The sequence below is a fragment of the Blennius ocellaris genome (assembly GCF_963422515.1).
Source record: "Blennius ocellaris genome assembly, chromosome: 10".
Classification (NCBI taxonomy): domain Eukaryota; kingdom Metazoa; phylum Chordata; class Actinopteri; order Blenniiformes; family Blenniidae; genus Blennius; species Blennius ocellaris.
The window spans coordinates 27,873,045-27,890,746 of record NC_137659.1 but is presented as its reverse complement, the minus strand read 5'-3'; the positions used below and the strand labels follow the sequence as shown (position 1 = coordinate 27,890,746).

General features: G+C 42.4%; 1 protein-coding gene across 1 annotated transcript in view; it reads right to left on the bottom strand.

The window, feature by feature from the left end:
• The window catches only part of LOC308135744 (pituitary adenylate cyclase-activating polypeptide type I receptor-like), a gene marked incomplete at both ends in the record, with an annotated part of 57,161 nt that overhangs the window by 38,953 nt on the left and 506 nt on the right, over window positions 1-17,702 (bottom strand). The window contains one exon of the mRNA XM_080503847.1: window positions 6,825-6,918. Coding sequence (XP_080359973.1) covers window positions 6,825-6,918 — 94 coding nt within the window. The remainder of the gene's footprint in view (window positions 1-6,824; window positions 6,919-17,702) is intronic.

Below are 17,702 nucleotides of genomic sequence, written 5' to 3'. Positions count from 1 at the left end.
GGCGATGTTTAAAAAGTGAACAGCCTCGTCGTTGTGGCATTTACTTGTTTTGAGACAAATCCCAAATAAAGAAAAAGGAGGACAATATGATTGCAGGCATGGCTGAGAGAGAGGACAGCCTAGAATGATAGTTTTGCAAAGAAAGCTTGACGTTCATACTTGTTAGCATCTATTAGCATATAATGTTAGCATTTGCTGTTGTGGTCTTTCATTTCACATCAAGACACACTTCATGTAAAAGAAACAAAAGCAGGTTGCAGCAGCAGCTACACCGCCTCAAATATCTGACACTGTCTGAATTTGGTCGCAGACTTACGACTGCGACGTCGTCCGTCCTGGACCACGGCTCTATGCTGCAACAAACGACCACCGATTAGAGCCATGACCAAACATTCTGCCACGACTCCCCCAATATTGTAATCTTTCATCTGTGGCAGCTGGAAATCACACACCCCATCCCCACCTTCCCCCAGGCTTACGTCATTGTTTCTGCACAGGAGGTTTTATAGAGCTGTGTGTGTGTGTGTGTGTGTGTGTGTGTGTGTGTGTGTGTGTGTGTGTGTGTGTGTGTGTGTGTGTGTGTGTGTGTGTGTGTGTGTGTGTGTGTGTGTGTGTGTGTGTGTGTGTGTGTGTGCGTGCGTGTGTGTCTGTGTGTGTTGTGCTGGACTCTCTAATCTGTTTTGGTTCTGTCTGGCCAGCTGGACACCAGGACAATAATTACCTTTTAAAGGGCAAATCGGAGCTAAATGAGCCTCAGCGAGCTGCAGAGCAACCAACCTAATAAAGCTGCATCACACACTTATCCCAGAGACGCGAACCTCACCAGGAATCACACTGAACACTGAACATGATAGATCATTTAGGGCTGAGATTAGAGTTTCAGTTTAATTAATTGTGATTAATTTTTAGAATTCAAATTCTGTGCACATTCCTCAGTGCTCTCCATGGGTGGATGGATAGATGCATGGATGGATCATCTCTTTTCAGGTACATTTTTTTAAGATTTTAGGATCTCATGTTTTCATTGGCGTTTTGCATGAATAGACAATAAAACTTGCCTCTGCCACCTCATTTCAAAACTACAGTCAGGGCATCATCTTCAATATTTTCAAATCTTAAAGAAATTAAAATTTTCTTTAATCTAAAACCTCTGAGCGATCACAGTACGAGGCAGTGACAAACACTATCATTATGTTGGGCCCGGAATCCATGCTCTCCTTCAAGCAGCCCCCCTCTTTCCTCCTCTCTCTCTCTCTTTCTCTCTCTCTCTCTCTCTCTCTCTCTCTCTCTCTCTCTCCTTCATTAACCTCTCGTGCGCGCCGCCGTGTGTTAACTGACTGAGATAAGCTCTCCACATAGCCACATTTAGCATCCGAACCACTAACTTGTGCCGCCGTGATACCTCCGTATCGTCACCGGAGTTTGACTGTATATCTCAACATTCAGTTAAACTCTGGCGTTACAGTAATGATTCGGCCCGTGAGACCGCTTGCTCCGAGCGTTGCCGAGCAACCGCCACGTCCCCAGACAGAGCCTCTAATGTTTACGTGTGTCATCGCAATCTCTCTTGATGCCCACCTGGTGGTCGCATCGAGTCACCAGGTGGTACGTCGCCACGCCCCCCCTAGTGGTCGTCACAGTCACTGCCTCAGACGCCTGCCTCCCTCTGTCGTCCGTTCGAGATCGTTACACCCACTCACGCTGACCCTCCAAGCTCTGCCACCACCTGGTGGACACTCATGGTCATTACATCCCCACTCAGACTCCCAAGACACACACACACTCTTTCTTTGTACAGTGTTTGCTGTTTAGTAGATTAGATCTCTGTGTTACATGACGTTTGTTACTTGATTGTGTTGGTTTATGAAATAATTTCTAAATGATTTATGAATTAATGCATTTTTGTCAATGAACGCCTGTTAGCTGAATTGATTGATTGCTGGTAATTATTATGTATTTATTGTTGACAATTCACTAGTTTCTAACAGTCTGCACTCGAATCTCACACCTTCCTTGTTATTTAAGATAGCAAAAATATTTTTGATAATTTACTAACTTTTAAGTAATTACTCAATTACTGTAGGAGTTGTTGATGAGTAAATGACCATTTACTTCCATTAATAATTTAAATGTTTCATAAATTACTTCCAGTGATCCATGACTTTCAGTAGTCTATTACTTACAGTAATTTTAATGCTAATAATCAACAATAAATCCCAACAATTAATTAGTACACTGTAAATTCTAACATACAAATGAATGAAAAAAGATTATTTAACCAAACTCAGTTTTTACCAACCTGTTGAGAACACTGATTTTAATTAATTAAGTAGTAATTTGAGGTTGGAAAACATGCTTAACTTGATGTATCCCAGTAACATTAACTGAGAAAAAAATATTTATTTTCCTAGTGTCCTTTGCACATTCTTTCAGACATGTGCAGATCTACTTTTATCCCACACTGGCCTTGAGGGACACCTCATGGCTCGGTTGGTACAGTGGTTATTTCACAATCAGAAGGCTGCAGGTTTAATTCCCATCCCTGCTTTACAGGCCGAAGTGTCTTTGGGCAAGACACTGAACCCTGAAGTACCTATGTGTGTATGAAGTGTGAGAGTGAGGAGTTGTTGGTGGTGGTCGGAGGGGCCGATGGTGCAGCCTCACTTCCATCAGCTGCCCCAGAGCAGTTGTGGCTACATACGTAGTTTACCACCATCCAGTATGGAGTGAATGGATATTACAATGTAAAGAATTCAGTTTACTGAAGCTGACATAAAAACCCACTTTGAGATGATAAAAGGCTATTTCATGTTGTGTGACAGACTGGTCAAGTGTTTAATCTCAGCCACTAATTCCAGTCGACTTTATCCTCATTCATCCCGTAGAATCTGCTGCAGGGAGGTGATTCAGACATGAACTGATGAGACACGTTCAATCTGAGTAAGATGAAGTCAGCTGGTGTGAGGATCACAGTAATTCATCATAAAACAGATTCACAGGAAGAGAAACTGATCTGAGGAAATAAATCACAAAATGCTCTCAGATCTGGACTGGATGTTCATCAGTCAAAAGCAGAAGCAACCCTAACCCTAAACCACAAACAGTTTATTTATCCTGTGTTGAAATTGTTATATTCTTCTTTTCATTTTTCACATTTCTCTTTTTTTTGCCTCTTCTTGTCAGATTTGTGCAGACAAGGCTTTTTTTTTTAATTTCCCACCAGCCCAAATCCCTATGAAGGGACGTGAACACGAACCCTCTCCAAGTGTTTACTCCACATCTTCAGCTGAAAAATACGAAACTTAATTAAAAAAAATAATAATAATAATAATACAGTTAACAATATATTGGTAAAAATGGCCAAAACAGCTAAACAAACCAGCTCAAACACAGACTTTGATTTGACTCTAAGCTCATATTCCCCACCACACCGGCCTTTGTGGTTGCTTACACAATGCTGAACATTACTACATCATGGAACAGTGAATAACCTCATATACACCCAGTCTCACACCATATTATGTTTGTCCACAGCAGAAAAACATAGTCGTTTCATAAAATGACACAAACCGGCTCTGAAAATGAAACATGGGAATGTTTCATCTGCAGATCCTCTTCCCAGGTCACGTGACTGACGAGTTCCTCCGACAGGAAGACAAAACGTGACAGCCATTCCTTCGATTTTCAGTGATAATTACTACATTTTCAGAGAGATTGTGGCTTTAGGTTCATTTCAATAGCTTTTCTAGCAACAAATCTAACTTTATTTTCATAGTATGTATTAGGTTCATGTATACGATTCATATTTTTTCTCGTTTCAACATACATTCATTCAGTTTTTTCAACAAACTGAGTTTCTTTGTGGTTTCTATGGCGTTGCTACAAATGCTATTAACAATGAGCCAGAAGGAAGTTGATGTTGCATCATGACTCTTAAAACTACATGAGTGAGCAGTATAGTAGATTATTTCATCAGTTCTCTCAACATCCACTATGTTGACAGTACTTCTAGCCTCAAACAGAAAACAGAAACAGAAACAGAAAGATTCTAAACACAAGTCTGGGTCAAATGTAAAAACTGTAAAATAACACGCAACCCTAAATCTTGAGTAGTCATTTCTGTTTTAAAAGTTTAGAGTTTTGCAAAAACATGGTCCTCAGTTTCACAAACAATTTGCAATGCAATGTGGCAGTACACTGCACCACAGCTTGGATCAGAGAACCTCTGGACTAAATAAAAGAAAACACTTTGTGGCTTATCTAAAACTTTCTTGTATAGTGTGAGCGTGTCCTATAATGTAGCTTGGATCAGAGGGCTTGCATCCAATCTCCCTGGCTTCCATTACAGCCTCCGGCTGAATCAACGCAGCACCACAACTCCACCGGTCTGCACACTGTCACTGGGAAGACAGACTGGGATGTCCTACAATGACTTCAAATAACTCCAGTGTACTGAACAGCATGAGCGATAGAGGGCTGAGGTGTGGGTTTTTCTCTGTTGCAGAGCTGCTGGATATACCCAACAACACATTTACACTCAAGCTCACAAGTCAGTTTGGGAATGACACAAAAGTGTAAAATGTATTGCGAGTCTGGTCAGACTGAACAGGCATGTCATAAAGTCAGACAGATAGAAGCAGGGACAATCAGAAGCAACAAGAAGAGTGGACCTGTTACTCCTTCTGCTCTGTGTGTGTGTGTGTGTGTGTGTGTGTGTGTGTGTGTGTGTGTGTGTGTGTGTGTGTGTGTGTGTGTGTGTGTGCGTGCGTGCGTGCGTGCGTGCGTGCGCGCGCGTGCGTGCGTGCGTGCGTGCGTGTGTGTGTGTGTGTGTGTGTGTGTGTGCGTGCGTGTGTGTGTGTGTGTGTGTCCTTTGGCAAGGCATATTATTAAGTTGTCAGCCACCTGACAGAAGCAAAGAGGTCAGAATTACTGCCTTCTGACAGCTTCATCTATCTTGCTTCAGAATATACACTCTTGAACACGCACGCGCGCGCGCACACACACACACACACACACACACAAGAAGTGGGAAAAGATGGGTTGAGAGTCATGTTATGGTGGTAAATTCACAAACTCCATACCCTTGGAAAACAGCTTCATCCTAAAGGTGTCAGTCGTCAGTCTCCTTCAAACAAAGTGCTTGACCACATCCAGGCATGGATTACAATGTTTCATAATGTTTTCGTAATCATTGGTAAGACAATGGAATGATATTACAATTCAATTTACAATAACTTACACAGCAAAATAAGTAAATATGTATGTTATCTGCAAGCTAAACAATTGTTTTGGGGGTTTTTTGTATTCTAATTGTGTGGTGCCCTTTTCTCACTGACAAACAAAATATCAAAATATAATCTAAAAAACAAAATACACGAATGGTTTAGAAATGCTCAACCAAAGATGAATTACCAGAGGCTGACTACTGGAATCTACATTAAAATTTTTTAAAACCTAGTATTCTTAAAAGGAAAATGTCTTTGATAAAACTTTCAGCAGCAGCCCTATCTCAGAAATAAGTGAGATGTACCCTGAGAGTTAAGTGTTTAAGAAAAAGAGTTTGGGATTAAGAGATGACTCCTCTTGCGCTCATCTCATTTCACATTTTCAAAGGCTGGCTCATCTGCCTCAGGGACAGATTTCCTTTTAGCATGATCTTTTTTATATCACATTACAAACAAGCGACTTCACAACCCTGAATAGATTGTTCAAAATTGGGAACTTACATAACAATGTTTAGACAAAGTGTGGATTGCAAGAAAAATAAATGTTCCTGGAAACTTTTTTTAATTTTAATTAAAAAAAACCCCACCTAAACGTATGACAGATATTTCATCTCTGCAGAGACATTTGTGATGACAGTATATTTGTTCGACTGTCATGAATGTAGCTTTGCATGAACACACGCACATTTAGACATTAAATGCACACCATGATTCATTGATTTGTCTGATTTATTCTCTATTAGTATCATCTCTAAAATGAAAGAGAAAGAAAAAAAAAAAAAACTACATGAGTAAATTTGACCACAAACACCCATTGGAAAGTTATTCACCACAATTTATTCTCTCAAATAAGGGGAATATCAGTCTTCTCTCTCTGATTTAAAGTTACCTCACACACATAAATGTTTCCCTTCCAGAAGAGATTTTTTTAAGTTTGACTGTATCAACTGATAAAATGTATTTTGACAGAATTTGTGTGAATTTTACCACAGAAAGCATGATAATCCTTATGTCTGGAGCAGTTTCTCTTAAGTCACTCTGGGGCAGAGGAGGCTAAAGACACATTTCAAGAGCAAGATCTGAGCTGCACTCATCTTCCAGTTGTTTTCCTCCATCAGCAGTGAGTCACCTCCAGTGTGAGTGAATGTGAGCAGCAGGAGTCCTGTAGCAGCCACTAATGAACACCACAGTCCCCGGCCAAGAAAATCACCACTTCCAAGAAACCACACTGCGGCTTTCCTGCGTTTTGGGATAGATGCAAACGCATGGCACAGCATAACACTACAAGCTTCATCAAAGCCGAAAAGTCTCAGGAATATCGGGTGTAAAAACAGGTCAGTCGTTTGTTCAGTTTTACATGATGTACGACTCCCATCAGCCAACCTGTTTAATGATCACAGTCTGCAGATGAGCCATGAAATGCAGCTTCACGCATACACGCGCGCACACACACGCACACACACACACACACACACACACACACACACACACACACACACACACACACACACACACACACACACACACACACACACACACACACACACACACACACACACACACACACACACACACACACACACACACACACACACTTACTGAATTCCTCCTCCTCAGGGTTGTGTGTGGAGATCTTCTCCATACATTTCTCGTGTTCTCGCTTTATGAGGCAGTGTTCAGGCTCCGAAGTCGCCTGTGGAAAACACAAACAAAACAATGATGAGAAACTCTGATTGAAGCCAAAAACGGTGTTCAACATAAACACAGAAACATCTGCAGAACACAATAAAATTAACCCTTAAATAACACAACACGATAGAAAAGACAGAAAGACAATACTACATGAAAGATCAATAATTCTATGTAATATAAATAAAATATATAAAACTAAACCATGTGGAATATTTCATATTATTCATATTTATTGAATATTATTAATATTGATCAAATTATTATTATTATTATTATTATTGTTTTTTGTACTGAATGAAAAATAATCTTAAATTGTAACTAGTCTAATATTTCTTTCTGTTTTTGTTTAAATTGCTATCTTTTGTTATTTTCTGATATGAAAATGTTGTCAATAAATATTGTAAATAAAGAAATAACGTGAGAATACAAACATTAAACAGTAAGCACAGAAGTAATAAGTATTTTAATACTTTTTGTTCAGGACTAACTGGTAACTCCGAGTCAATGCACCACCTTGTGGAGAGACTTGCTACTACAGATCTGGACTTGCAGTTGTACTGATTATTTGTAAAACCTAATACATAGATGTTATTTCCTTACATTATATCAGTAATGTGAAGATTTGTGTTGATACAATAAAATGTCATGATTTACATACGCTCCGGTCTAAAAAAGTGTAATTTTCCTCACCGTTTCCAAATAGACCGATCTCACACTGTCCAATTTTTTTCTTTTCAGTAATGGTATGATTTATTTCATAAAGGTTGGGATATTCAAAGCCTGACTTATGAGACACTTTAGTTCCTATACTTCTTCCTGTCCCTTGATACTCGGACCAGCGAAACACAATAATCTATAGGAACTTTGAGTCAATGCCATTTTTAAATGTAGTTTGTCCAACCTTTGTGAATAACACCAAAATGTGAACTGGCAGCCACTTTAACCATCTTCAAACTAATGTGACTGAAAGCTTTTTGTTCCTCAGAACCTTTTTTCTCATGGTACAAGTTTTTTTTTTCCACTGATCTCTCTGGTGGATGTTTCTGATCCAGTTTGTCCACCTCTTCACACGGCATCTTTTTTAGCTTGAAAAAACCTTGAGTATCGAGTGACGACAGCATCAAATTGGTATCACCAGATCAGGGCTGTTCACTTAACTGCAGTACATATCTCTAATTGACCATTGTCTGAAATTACACCATGTTTTCTCACATGCTGTTGATCTTTGTTTGCTGGTTTGATGATGCTGATCAACATGTCAAATTAGAAGTTTGTCTTATAGACATAGATCCTGGGTGAGCTGTAATATTCTGCTTCTGAACTCAGATAAAACAGACGCTATTATATTGTTCCCAACACTTGAAAGAGAAATTATCTAAAGATATAGTCACACTGGATGGTTTTACTTTGACCTCCAGTACCACAGTGAGGAACCTGGGAGTTATTTTTGACTAGGATTTATCCTTCAACTCCATTAAATCATTGAACCCATTAAACAAATCTCCAGGACCAAGGTTTTTTTTTTTTTATATTTTTAAAAATAGAAACAGACTCAGAGTGATGCTTAAGAACTAATCCATGCATTTGTTATTATTGTAACTCACTATTATCAGGGTGTCCCAATAATTGCCTGAAAAGTCTTTTACTAATTCAAAATGCTGCAGAGAGTCCTGACAGGAACTTGCAGAAGAGATCACATCACTCCAATATGAGCTTCTCTCCATTGGCTTCCTGTTAAATCAACTTATTTTAACCTGTAAAGCTCTTAACAACCAGACTCCATCACTTGTGAGTTCCATATCAACCCAGAGGTACACTTGGTTCTCAGGGTCCTGGCTTACTGGGGGGTTCCTAGGTTTTCTACAAGTAGAATGGAGGCAGCGCTTCAGCGCTCAGGCTCATCTCATGTGGAACCAGCTCCTAGTTTCAGTTAAGCCGCTGTTCCACCGCACAGTGCATGGCGGAGTGGGGCAGAGCGGGAGGTTACAGTATGACAAAGCGCACCCAGGACAAACTCTGTCTCTGGTCCCACAACAGGAAGTACGGTCAAAATATAGGCGGGGTTGTGAACGACTCGGAGACGCTCCAGCGAAGAACACGGAAGCGACCGACGGCTGTCAAGTCGTTCTCTTGTGACTCAGGTTAAACTTTCTCATTGTGAACAGCAGTGTCCAGCAGTTGCATCTCCTCCCCCTGTTCCTGAAAGGAGTGACACAACACTGCGGTCTTTTAACGACCGCGTTAACTGTGATGTTGTGTTGCATGTTTCAATGAACCAGTTAACAAATCAACCAGTGAGCAAAGCAGCACATATAAACAACAACGGAGGGTAATGGCCGATGAAATAATTAAATATTATTAATAGCCGTCGCTCCTCCTTACAGACTCGTTACTTGGTGCCCGGTACCTCAGCGGAGGGGTAGGGGGAAAATCATACCTGGTGGTCGCGGGTTCTTTCCATACCATTGACTTTTAAGTCTGACCACATGAAAACCCATCCCGCCCCGCCACGCTCCGTAACAGAAAGTGTGGTGGAACTGCACCTTTAGGGAGGCTGACAGTCTCTACTTTGAAGGCAATACTAGAGACATTTCTGTTTAATTTAATCAAGGGTTAATTTAATAAAGCTTATGGTTCGAGTTGGTTCAGGCCATTCTGGACCATTTTCTGGTGTAGCTGCTGTAGGTTCAGACTGCTGGGACTCCCAGCAGTCTGAACCTAAGAGAAATAAGCTTGGTGCAGTGAAGGTCTCCCAGCCCACCAGCTTCTTTCCTTTCTCAGTCCGCAGACTGTTTCACTATTACATGTCACTGACACTCTGTCTCTTTCTGAGCCTGGTTCTGCAGGTTTCTTCCTGTTAAAGGGACATTTTCTTCTTTCCAGCGGCTCCTCTGCTTGTTCATATGAGTGGTTTTCCTCTGTAAAAGTGCCTTGAGAGGACTGTGTTGTATTTGGTGCAGTAGACATGAAATTGAATTAAATTTGAAGAGCCGCCTGGTTGCAGGGTGCAGTTACTCTGGAGGTAATGGAGTTACTCCAAGCCTGCCTGAATGTTTGCACCCTGAGAATTCCTGCACCCTGCTCAGTGTCCATCCATCATCTGCAGGGCTCTGTCGTGTGCAGTGGAAACACGGAGAGATGCACAAACACATGGTCATGTGCATGGGCAATTTACTGTCACCAATGAACCTTACATGTTTCTGGACAGCGTGAGGTAAGCGGAGAACCCACAGGGAACCTGCAGGGGAACCTTCTGGTTGTGATTGGAGCATGCTAACCACTGCTCCACCGTCTAATGTATTCCAGGCTTTGTCTGACTCATCACTCCGATCATCCTGATATGAATTGAGTTCAAAAGATCAAATGGAGCGCGGAAGGACAGCAGAGACATCCTGGGATTAACTTCCTTTCTCTTTCTGGCCGGACATGAAATTAATTTTAAAACACGAATCATGTGAGACATCATGAGAGTGTCTGGACCACAGCAGCTCCTCCTCCTCCTCTTCATCTCCATGATTTTGCAGGCACTGTTTGATACGAGCAGTGCTGGCATTGTTTGAAAGAAAAGCATCTTTTGTGGGAGCAGTGAGGATCCATGTTGCTAAGCAGCAGGTAAGCAGCCAGGAGTCAGTCGCCAAAGCGTCCCAGAAAAGAGAACATAATTGGATGCGGATGAATAATATTTGTTTGACGTGAATGCAGACAGCCTGGAATATGACAGGAAGAGACTAGTGATTCATTCACTTAGTTTTACGTATTGATTTTATTCTATAATTAGATGTTCGTTTTTAATTTTCACCTCTTCTCCAGATCCAATGAGTTTCATTTTGTTGATCTGAAATCAGCTTGTGAGAGTTTTACATTGAACAATATTTATTTATTCATCATGAGTCACTTCCTCAGGTCTGCAGCATATTAGCACATGAATGACATAAAGCAGCATTCTTGGATAAATGAATCAAGAAAGAAACATTAAAACATGAGGGAACATTTGGAGGCAAAAATATCTGTTATAAATCAACTTCAACCAGAACTGTCATTGGTTCATAAATTTTTTTCAGTTTTTTTTTTACTTTGGTAGATACATTACTTCATCATCTCATTTTAGCATCATGATTCCATCAAAGATATGGAAAAAGCTGCAAATATTAGGAGGTTTTTTTTAATATCTAATGTTAATAAATAATTCCTCAGCTTTTACACACAACGCTGTGATGTAGAATAATCTGTTACCAGCAGCCTGCTGCTACAAAGAGGGGTGAGGAGGGTGAGGAAGTGAGGAAGATGAGGAGAATGAGGAGGGTGAGGAAGGTGAGGCTGGTGAGGAAGGTGAGGAGTGAGGAAGGTGAAGAGAGTGAGGAAGGTGGGGAGAAAGAAGGTGAGGGGGTGAGGAGAGTGAGGAGAGTAAAGTAGAGGAAGGTGAGGAAGGTGAGGAGTGATGAAGGTGAAGAGAAAGAAGGTGAGGGGGTGAGGAGAGTGAGGAGGGTGAGGAGAGTGAAGAAGATGAGGAAGTAGAGGAGGGTGAAGAGGGTGAGGAAGGTGAGGAGAGTGAGGAGGGTGAGGAAGGTGAGAAGGGTGAGGAGAGTGAGGAAGATGAGGAGAAAGAAGAAGGTGAGGGGGTGAGGAGAGTGAAGATGAGGAGATTGAGTAAGGTCAGGGGTGAGGAGGGTGAGCGTGAGGAAGGTGAGGAGGGTGAGGAGGGTGAGGAAGGTGAGGAAGGTGAGGAGGGTGAGGAGAGTGGATGGTGAGGAAGGTGAAGGGTGAGGAGAGTGAGGGGGTGAGGATGGTGAGGAGGGTGAGGAGAGTGAGGAAGGTGAGGAGAGTGAGAAGGGTGAGGAGGGTGAGGGGGTGAGGAGAGTGAGGAAAAGTGAGGAGTGAAGAAGGTGAGGGAGTGAGGAGGGTGAGGAGAGTGAGGAGGGCAAAGGAGGTGAGTAGGTGAGGAGAGTGAGGGGGTGAGGAAGGGGAGGAGAGTGATGAAGGTGAGGGGGTGAAGAGGGTGAGGACGGTGAGGAAGGTGAGGGGGTGAGGAGGGTGAGGGGAGTGAGGAAGGTGAGGGGGGTGAGGGGAGTGAGAAGGGTGAGGAGGGTGAGGGGTGGGGAGGGTGGGGAAGGTGAGGAGAGTGAGGAGAGTGAGGAGAGTGAAGAAGGTGAGGGGGTGAGGAGGGTGAGGAGAGTGAGGAGGGTGAGGACAGTGAGGAAGGTGAGGAGGGTGAGGAGAGTGAGGAAGGTGAGGCTGGTGAGGAAGGTGAGGAGTGAGGAAGGTGAAGAGAATGAGGAAGGTGAGGAGAAAAAAGGTGAGGGGGTGAGAAGAGTGAGGAAGGTGAGGAGAGTGAGGAAGGTGAGGACCGTGAGGAAGGTGAGGAGAGTGAAGAAGGTGAGGGGGTGAGGAGGGTGAGGAAAGTGAGGGGGTGAGGAGGGTAAGGAGGGTAAGGACCGTGAGGAGGGTGAGGAGAGTGAGTGGGGTGAGGGACTGAGGGGAACTACTGATGATTAGATTTCAGCAAAGCGGTTCTCTGTCTTTAGTTTTCTTAAATATGATGAGAAGTTTTATGAGAAGTTTTATGAGAAGACGAGCGTTGACGTCCTCAGGAAAGAGCAGTGATGCTGGGAGTTACTCTATTAACACTTTTTTCAGTAACTAGTAGTCAAACGCTTTACTATTTCCAAACCAGTGTTGGGATTTATGGTTGGTAATTAGCATTAATAATTACTGTAAGTAATGGATTACTGAAAGTAATAGATTACTGAAAGTAATTTAGGAAAAATTGGAATTACTAATAAAGTAAACGGTTAGTTACTCATCAGCAACTCCTAGAGTAATTGAGTAATTACTCAAAAGTTAATAAATTATCAAAAATAATGTATTAATGGAAAATTATTAATTTGCATAAATTGGTTATTTATCAAATAATAATTAAATCGGGGCACCACCAGCTAAGCTGGAAATAGCTAATACCAAATTTCAGTCTCGTTTGTCAAAAAGGGTTATTTAAGTAAAGTTAATATTTCTGTGTAAATATAACAATATTAAATAACAAGGAAGGTGTGAGATTCGAGCACAGACTGTTACAAACCAGTGAATTGTCAACAATAAATACACGATGATTACCAAGAATCGATCAATTCAGTTAAAATGCGTTTATTAACAAAAATGTATTTATTAAAAAATAATTCATAAATTATTTATTAAAACAACACAATTAAGTAATAAACATCAAACACGGAGATCTAATCTATTAAAACAGCAAACACTATGTACAAAGAAAGAGGGTGTGTATGTGTGTGTGTGTGTGTGTGTGTGTGTGTGTGTGTGTGTGTGTGTGTGTGTGTGTGTGTGTGTGTGTGTACGTACGTGTGTGTCCTGTTGGAGGAGAATGAAGGAGCGGCTCGGTTCTGTTCAGTAATTAAGCAGCTTTACAGAGAAGAATGTCGTCCTTGGAGAAGGAACTTTAATCTTAATACTGGTGTTGGGCCACGCAACCTCATGGAAGGGGGGAGGGGGGACCACGTTTTGAGAACAAAGAGATCACATGGTCAGAACTGGAAAAGTTCGCCATTGGTCATGTGATCACCCCCCCCGGATCCCCCCCCTCTAAGGTGCAATACTGGAGGCCAACGGCAGGGGGAGCACGAGAGCTCCCTCACCAGCTGGAAGGTCTGGGGCGGGCCCTCCTTCAGGATTGGTCCACATGGCCCTGGGCCCAACGGAAACCCGAAACCACAACAAAGAGGTATAAAAAAAACCCGCAAAGGTAAAAACTTTCTCTTCCAAGTCGAACGTGGTCCAAGCCGGACGCACCTCTTCGCACCTCTGTAATATACTGTATGTAAATGGTTTAAAATAAAGCAAAGTCATCTTCTCAATCACACATCATAATGTTCAATCTACAAGAGACAATCTTTTTAAAGCTGCTCTCCCAGAATCCACACGGAAAAAACAAAAACAATTAGGATGTGAGGATCCACACCTCACTCCAGCTCCGGACCCGCCCTGATTGACGCTCCTGCAGGCAATCAAGCAATTGATTGCTCCAAGCACTTAAGCCCTGCAGTGAGGTGGGTTCGGGGCCAGAGGATTGTTGGTCTCCAGTCCGTGCTGTTAGTCTCCTGTTGACTGCTGTCGCAGGTGAGTCTGTGTTGCCCTACCCGGGGTGGGTCCCGTTCCAAGATGCCCGATTGGAGAGTCCCCGTGTCCCCGTTCCTGTCCCAAGAAGCCCGAGTCCCCGTTCCTGTCCCAAGAAGCCCGAGGGTCCCCGTGTCTCCACGCACCGGCTCCCAGTATGCTCTTCCTCTTGGTTCAGCCCAGAACCATTTTAAAGGCGTTTGTTCAGCACAAGAGGCGAAGCCAAGTTCAAACATTTCATTCACACACTGCAAAACACTTCCACTCACACTTTAAAACATTCAGTTCATGCCCATCAACACCTAAAACAAATGGCTACTCTCATATCGCATATAATATGCCACATTCAATGAAGTCATTGTCTTGTTGCCTCCACAGACTGTTGTCGCTCCTCGACTGGACCTACAGCAACAATAACACTTTCCAATAAATACTTTTAAAATGACAACCTTGTGCAAGCTCTTCATATGTGGAAATAGTGTTCTCCTTAAAGTGTTGAATGTAGAGTGTCGTTACAGCATACATTGGTAAAGAGCCTGCTGTTCAGTACACCACTAGGTAGCGTAGTGAGTGACGAGTCTGACCTGGAAAAGAGCATATAGGATGACGACAGACTGATAAACAGACAAAACCCCAGGAAGAAAATCTGATTGTGATAAAGAAATAAGTGTGAGGATTCACACCTCGCTCCAGCACCACATCCTCCCTCACTGACACTCCTGCAGGTAATCAGCTAATTGATTGCTCCCACCCCTTAAGCCCTGCAGTGAGGTGGCTCCGGTGCCAGAAAATTGTGTCTATGTACCGAGTCACCGGCTCCTCTCATGCGCTCCACGACTCCCTGCTTCTAGTGTCCTCGGCCACCCCCCCTCGCTGTGCAGCGTGCTTCTCTGCTGCAGTCTCTTCGCCTGCGCACTCTGCATCCCAGAGTCTCCCAGGTCTTGCAATATAAATAAATTATTGCTAATTGTACCTGCTCTGCCTCCTGGGCTGCTTTTGGGTTCCAGACACTCCATGAACCGGCTCTCAGCCCTAACAATAAGAAGCAGGTAAAAATGTCAAACAATGGAATGAGTTCTGTGTTCTTAATCTGTTTGTCCTTCTGTCTCATCGCTCATTTTGGTCCTGCTCTTCTGTGCAGTGCTCCTCCTTTTGAAGGATCAGGAGCATCGGGTGCAACATTTTCTTACGAAGTTGGCCTGGAAGGATCACCAGGTCAGCCATCCTTCTGCATCTTCCTGTTTTCTGTTTGGTTCCTCTTGAAACATCTTGGTCCACTTGGAGTCCACTTGGTGTGTAACTCCTGTCTCCATGTCCACAACAGATATGTGATTACATCCTTTTGTCTAAATCTCACAGGCTGTGTCCTCACCAGCTTTGTTCCCTTCACCAGAGATCTTTCTCAGCTCAATAAAGCTTTTGTTTGTTCTTTAAATCTTCTTTCTCTGCTGTCTCGATGCCTGACCACATCCACGCCAACGTCACAGCCCTCCAGCTTGCTGCTCATGTTCTGCACCAACCCAGACTGACAATCTGTCCACAGGAGAACGTTGTTTCATGTACTCTTTTGTTTTTGGCTGATCATCCACATGGCACTGCGCTTTGAGAGTCTGAAAACGGATTGTTTTGAGAATGTCCCACATGGAAAGAACCTATATAAACATATATGTTTTAATATAGGTTTGGCATATATGTGACATATATAAAATTGGCCGTTTTCCTATATGTTATGTACATATGTGTGCATACATGCGCACATATATGTATATAACATATAGGAAAACGGCCCATATATGTGCCCATGTATGCACACATATGTGCATAAAATATAGGAAAATGGCCAATTTTATATATGCCACATATATCCTAACCTTTATATAGGTTCTTTCCATGTGGGCCCATACTGGATGCTGTTATTTGCTCAGTAACCCTAGCGGGAATCGAACCAGGGTCTCCCGTGCACCAGTCCATTGCCTTGCCACCTGAGCTATATATATATAAATATGTACCTATCTGTGCATATAGGTCCATATATGTGCATAAAATATAGGAAAATGGCCAATTTCATATATGTCACATATATTCAAAACCTATATCAAAACCTATATTAAAACATATATGTTTATATAGGTTCTGTCCATGTGGGACTTTCCATATATGCAGCATATATATTGTCATATATGTGCATATATGTGCACATATGCAGCATATATATTGTCATATATGTGCATATATGTGCATATATGCAGCATATATATGGTCATATATGCAGCATTTATGTGCATATATGCAGCATTTATGTGCATATATGCTGCATATATGTGCATATATGTGCATATATGCAGCATATATATGGTCATATATGTGCATATATGCAGCATTTATGTGCATATATGCAGCATATATATTGTCATATATGTGCATATATGCTGCATATAGGTTTCATATATGTGCATATATCCTCATATAGGTTCTTTCCATGTGGGGTGTTCCAGAGTCGGGATATTTTAAAACGCTGTCTCGGTGTTGACGTGTGGATGTACATTTGCTGAAAGTGATGTCATCGCCCCACCTCTTGCCATGACATCACTTAACAATGGCGACTACCTACTGTAGATGGAGCAACAGAAGTTACAGATGTTATTCATTTTAATGAGGCTATGTTGGCTTTATGGAATAAGAGGATTTTTACATGCTCCATGTCTTCGTCCACGTCTAGTGTATTTCTAAGGCACCCCTGCATATATACTACATATTTTGCAGTAGTTTTCATGCCGTGTGGGTGCAGATACTTTTTAAGAACCACATGGAGAAAACATCAGTATGTCTCGTGTGGACCAGACCTGAGATCAGTGAACGACTGAATGTGGTGAAAACAGATTCAGTGTCATCAGACTTTGCAGAAAGTGTCGCTGAAGAGCTGCAGCATAAAAACGGGCACCATGACAACACTGAGGGGAACGCAGAGCAGATCAATAAAAAACAATGTCCAGCATGCTCTGCCCTGCAAGAGATGGCCAGACTCCGAGGCTGCACACTGTCACTCTCCCCAAGGCAATTTTCAAGAAGCAGATAACTCAGTCACTCCCTCTGCACACGGCGGCTGCAGAAGAAGATAAAACTCCCATTTGATGTGACAAACCGCCGGAACACACGCCACCATCCCACAATAAATACATCACAGACATATCAGCCCATCAGCCTCTGAAGGTCAGTGCTCCACGTCAGAGTGCCACGTATATTCACAGCAAAGCTGTTAAAAGGTTTACAGGATGTTTGTGACGACAAGGTCACTCCACCTCCGCCACAGTCATCAGCAGCTGCTGCTGCCTCTTTCCTCTGGCAGTTATCAAAGTGTGAAGAAATCAATGCTGCACTGCAGATAAATGCTCCAATTGGACATTTCAGATAGCCAACCATGTTTTATTTTCTCGTGTGTGTGTGTGCGTGCATGTCTTCTCTGAGGAGAGTGCTGCTGTGATATGCTGCTATGCTCAATATCACTCCTCCCACGCAGCTCGAACAACTGCTCCACTCTGCTTTCTGGTTCCAATGAGACCCGACAGAAGTGACTCACAACACATGGAGAGGCAGGATCACTAGCATATGCTGCTGTCTTGTTCGAACATACATCAGTTTCCATGGAAAGTGTGCTCACAATAA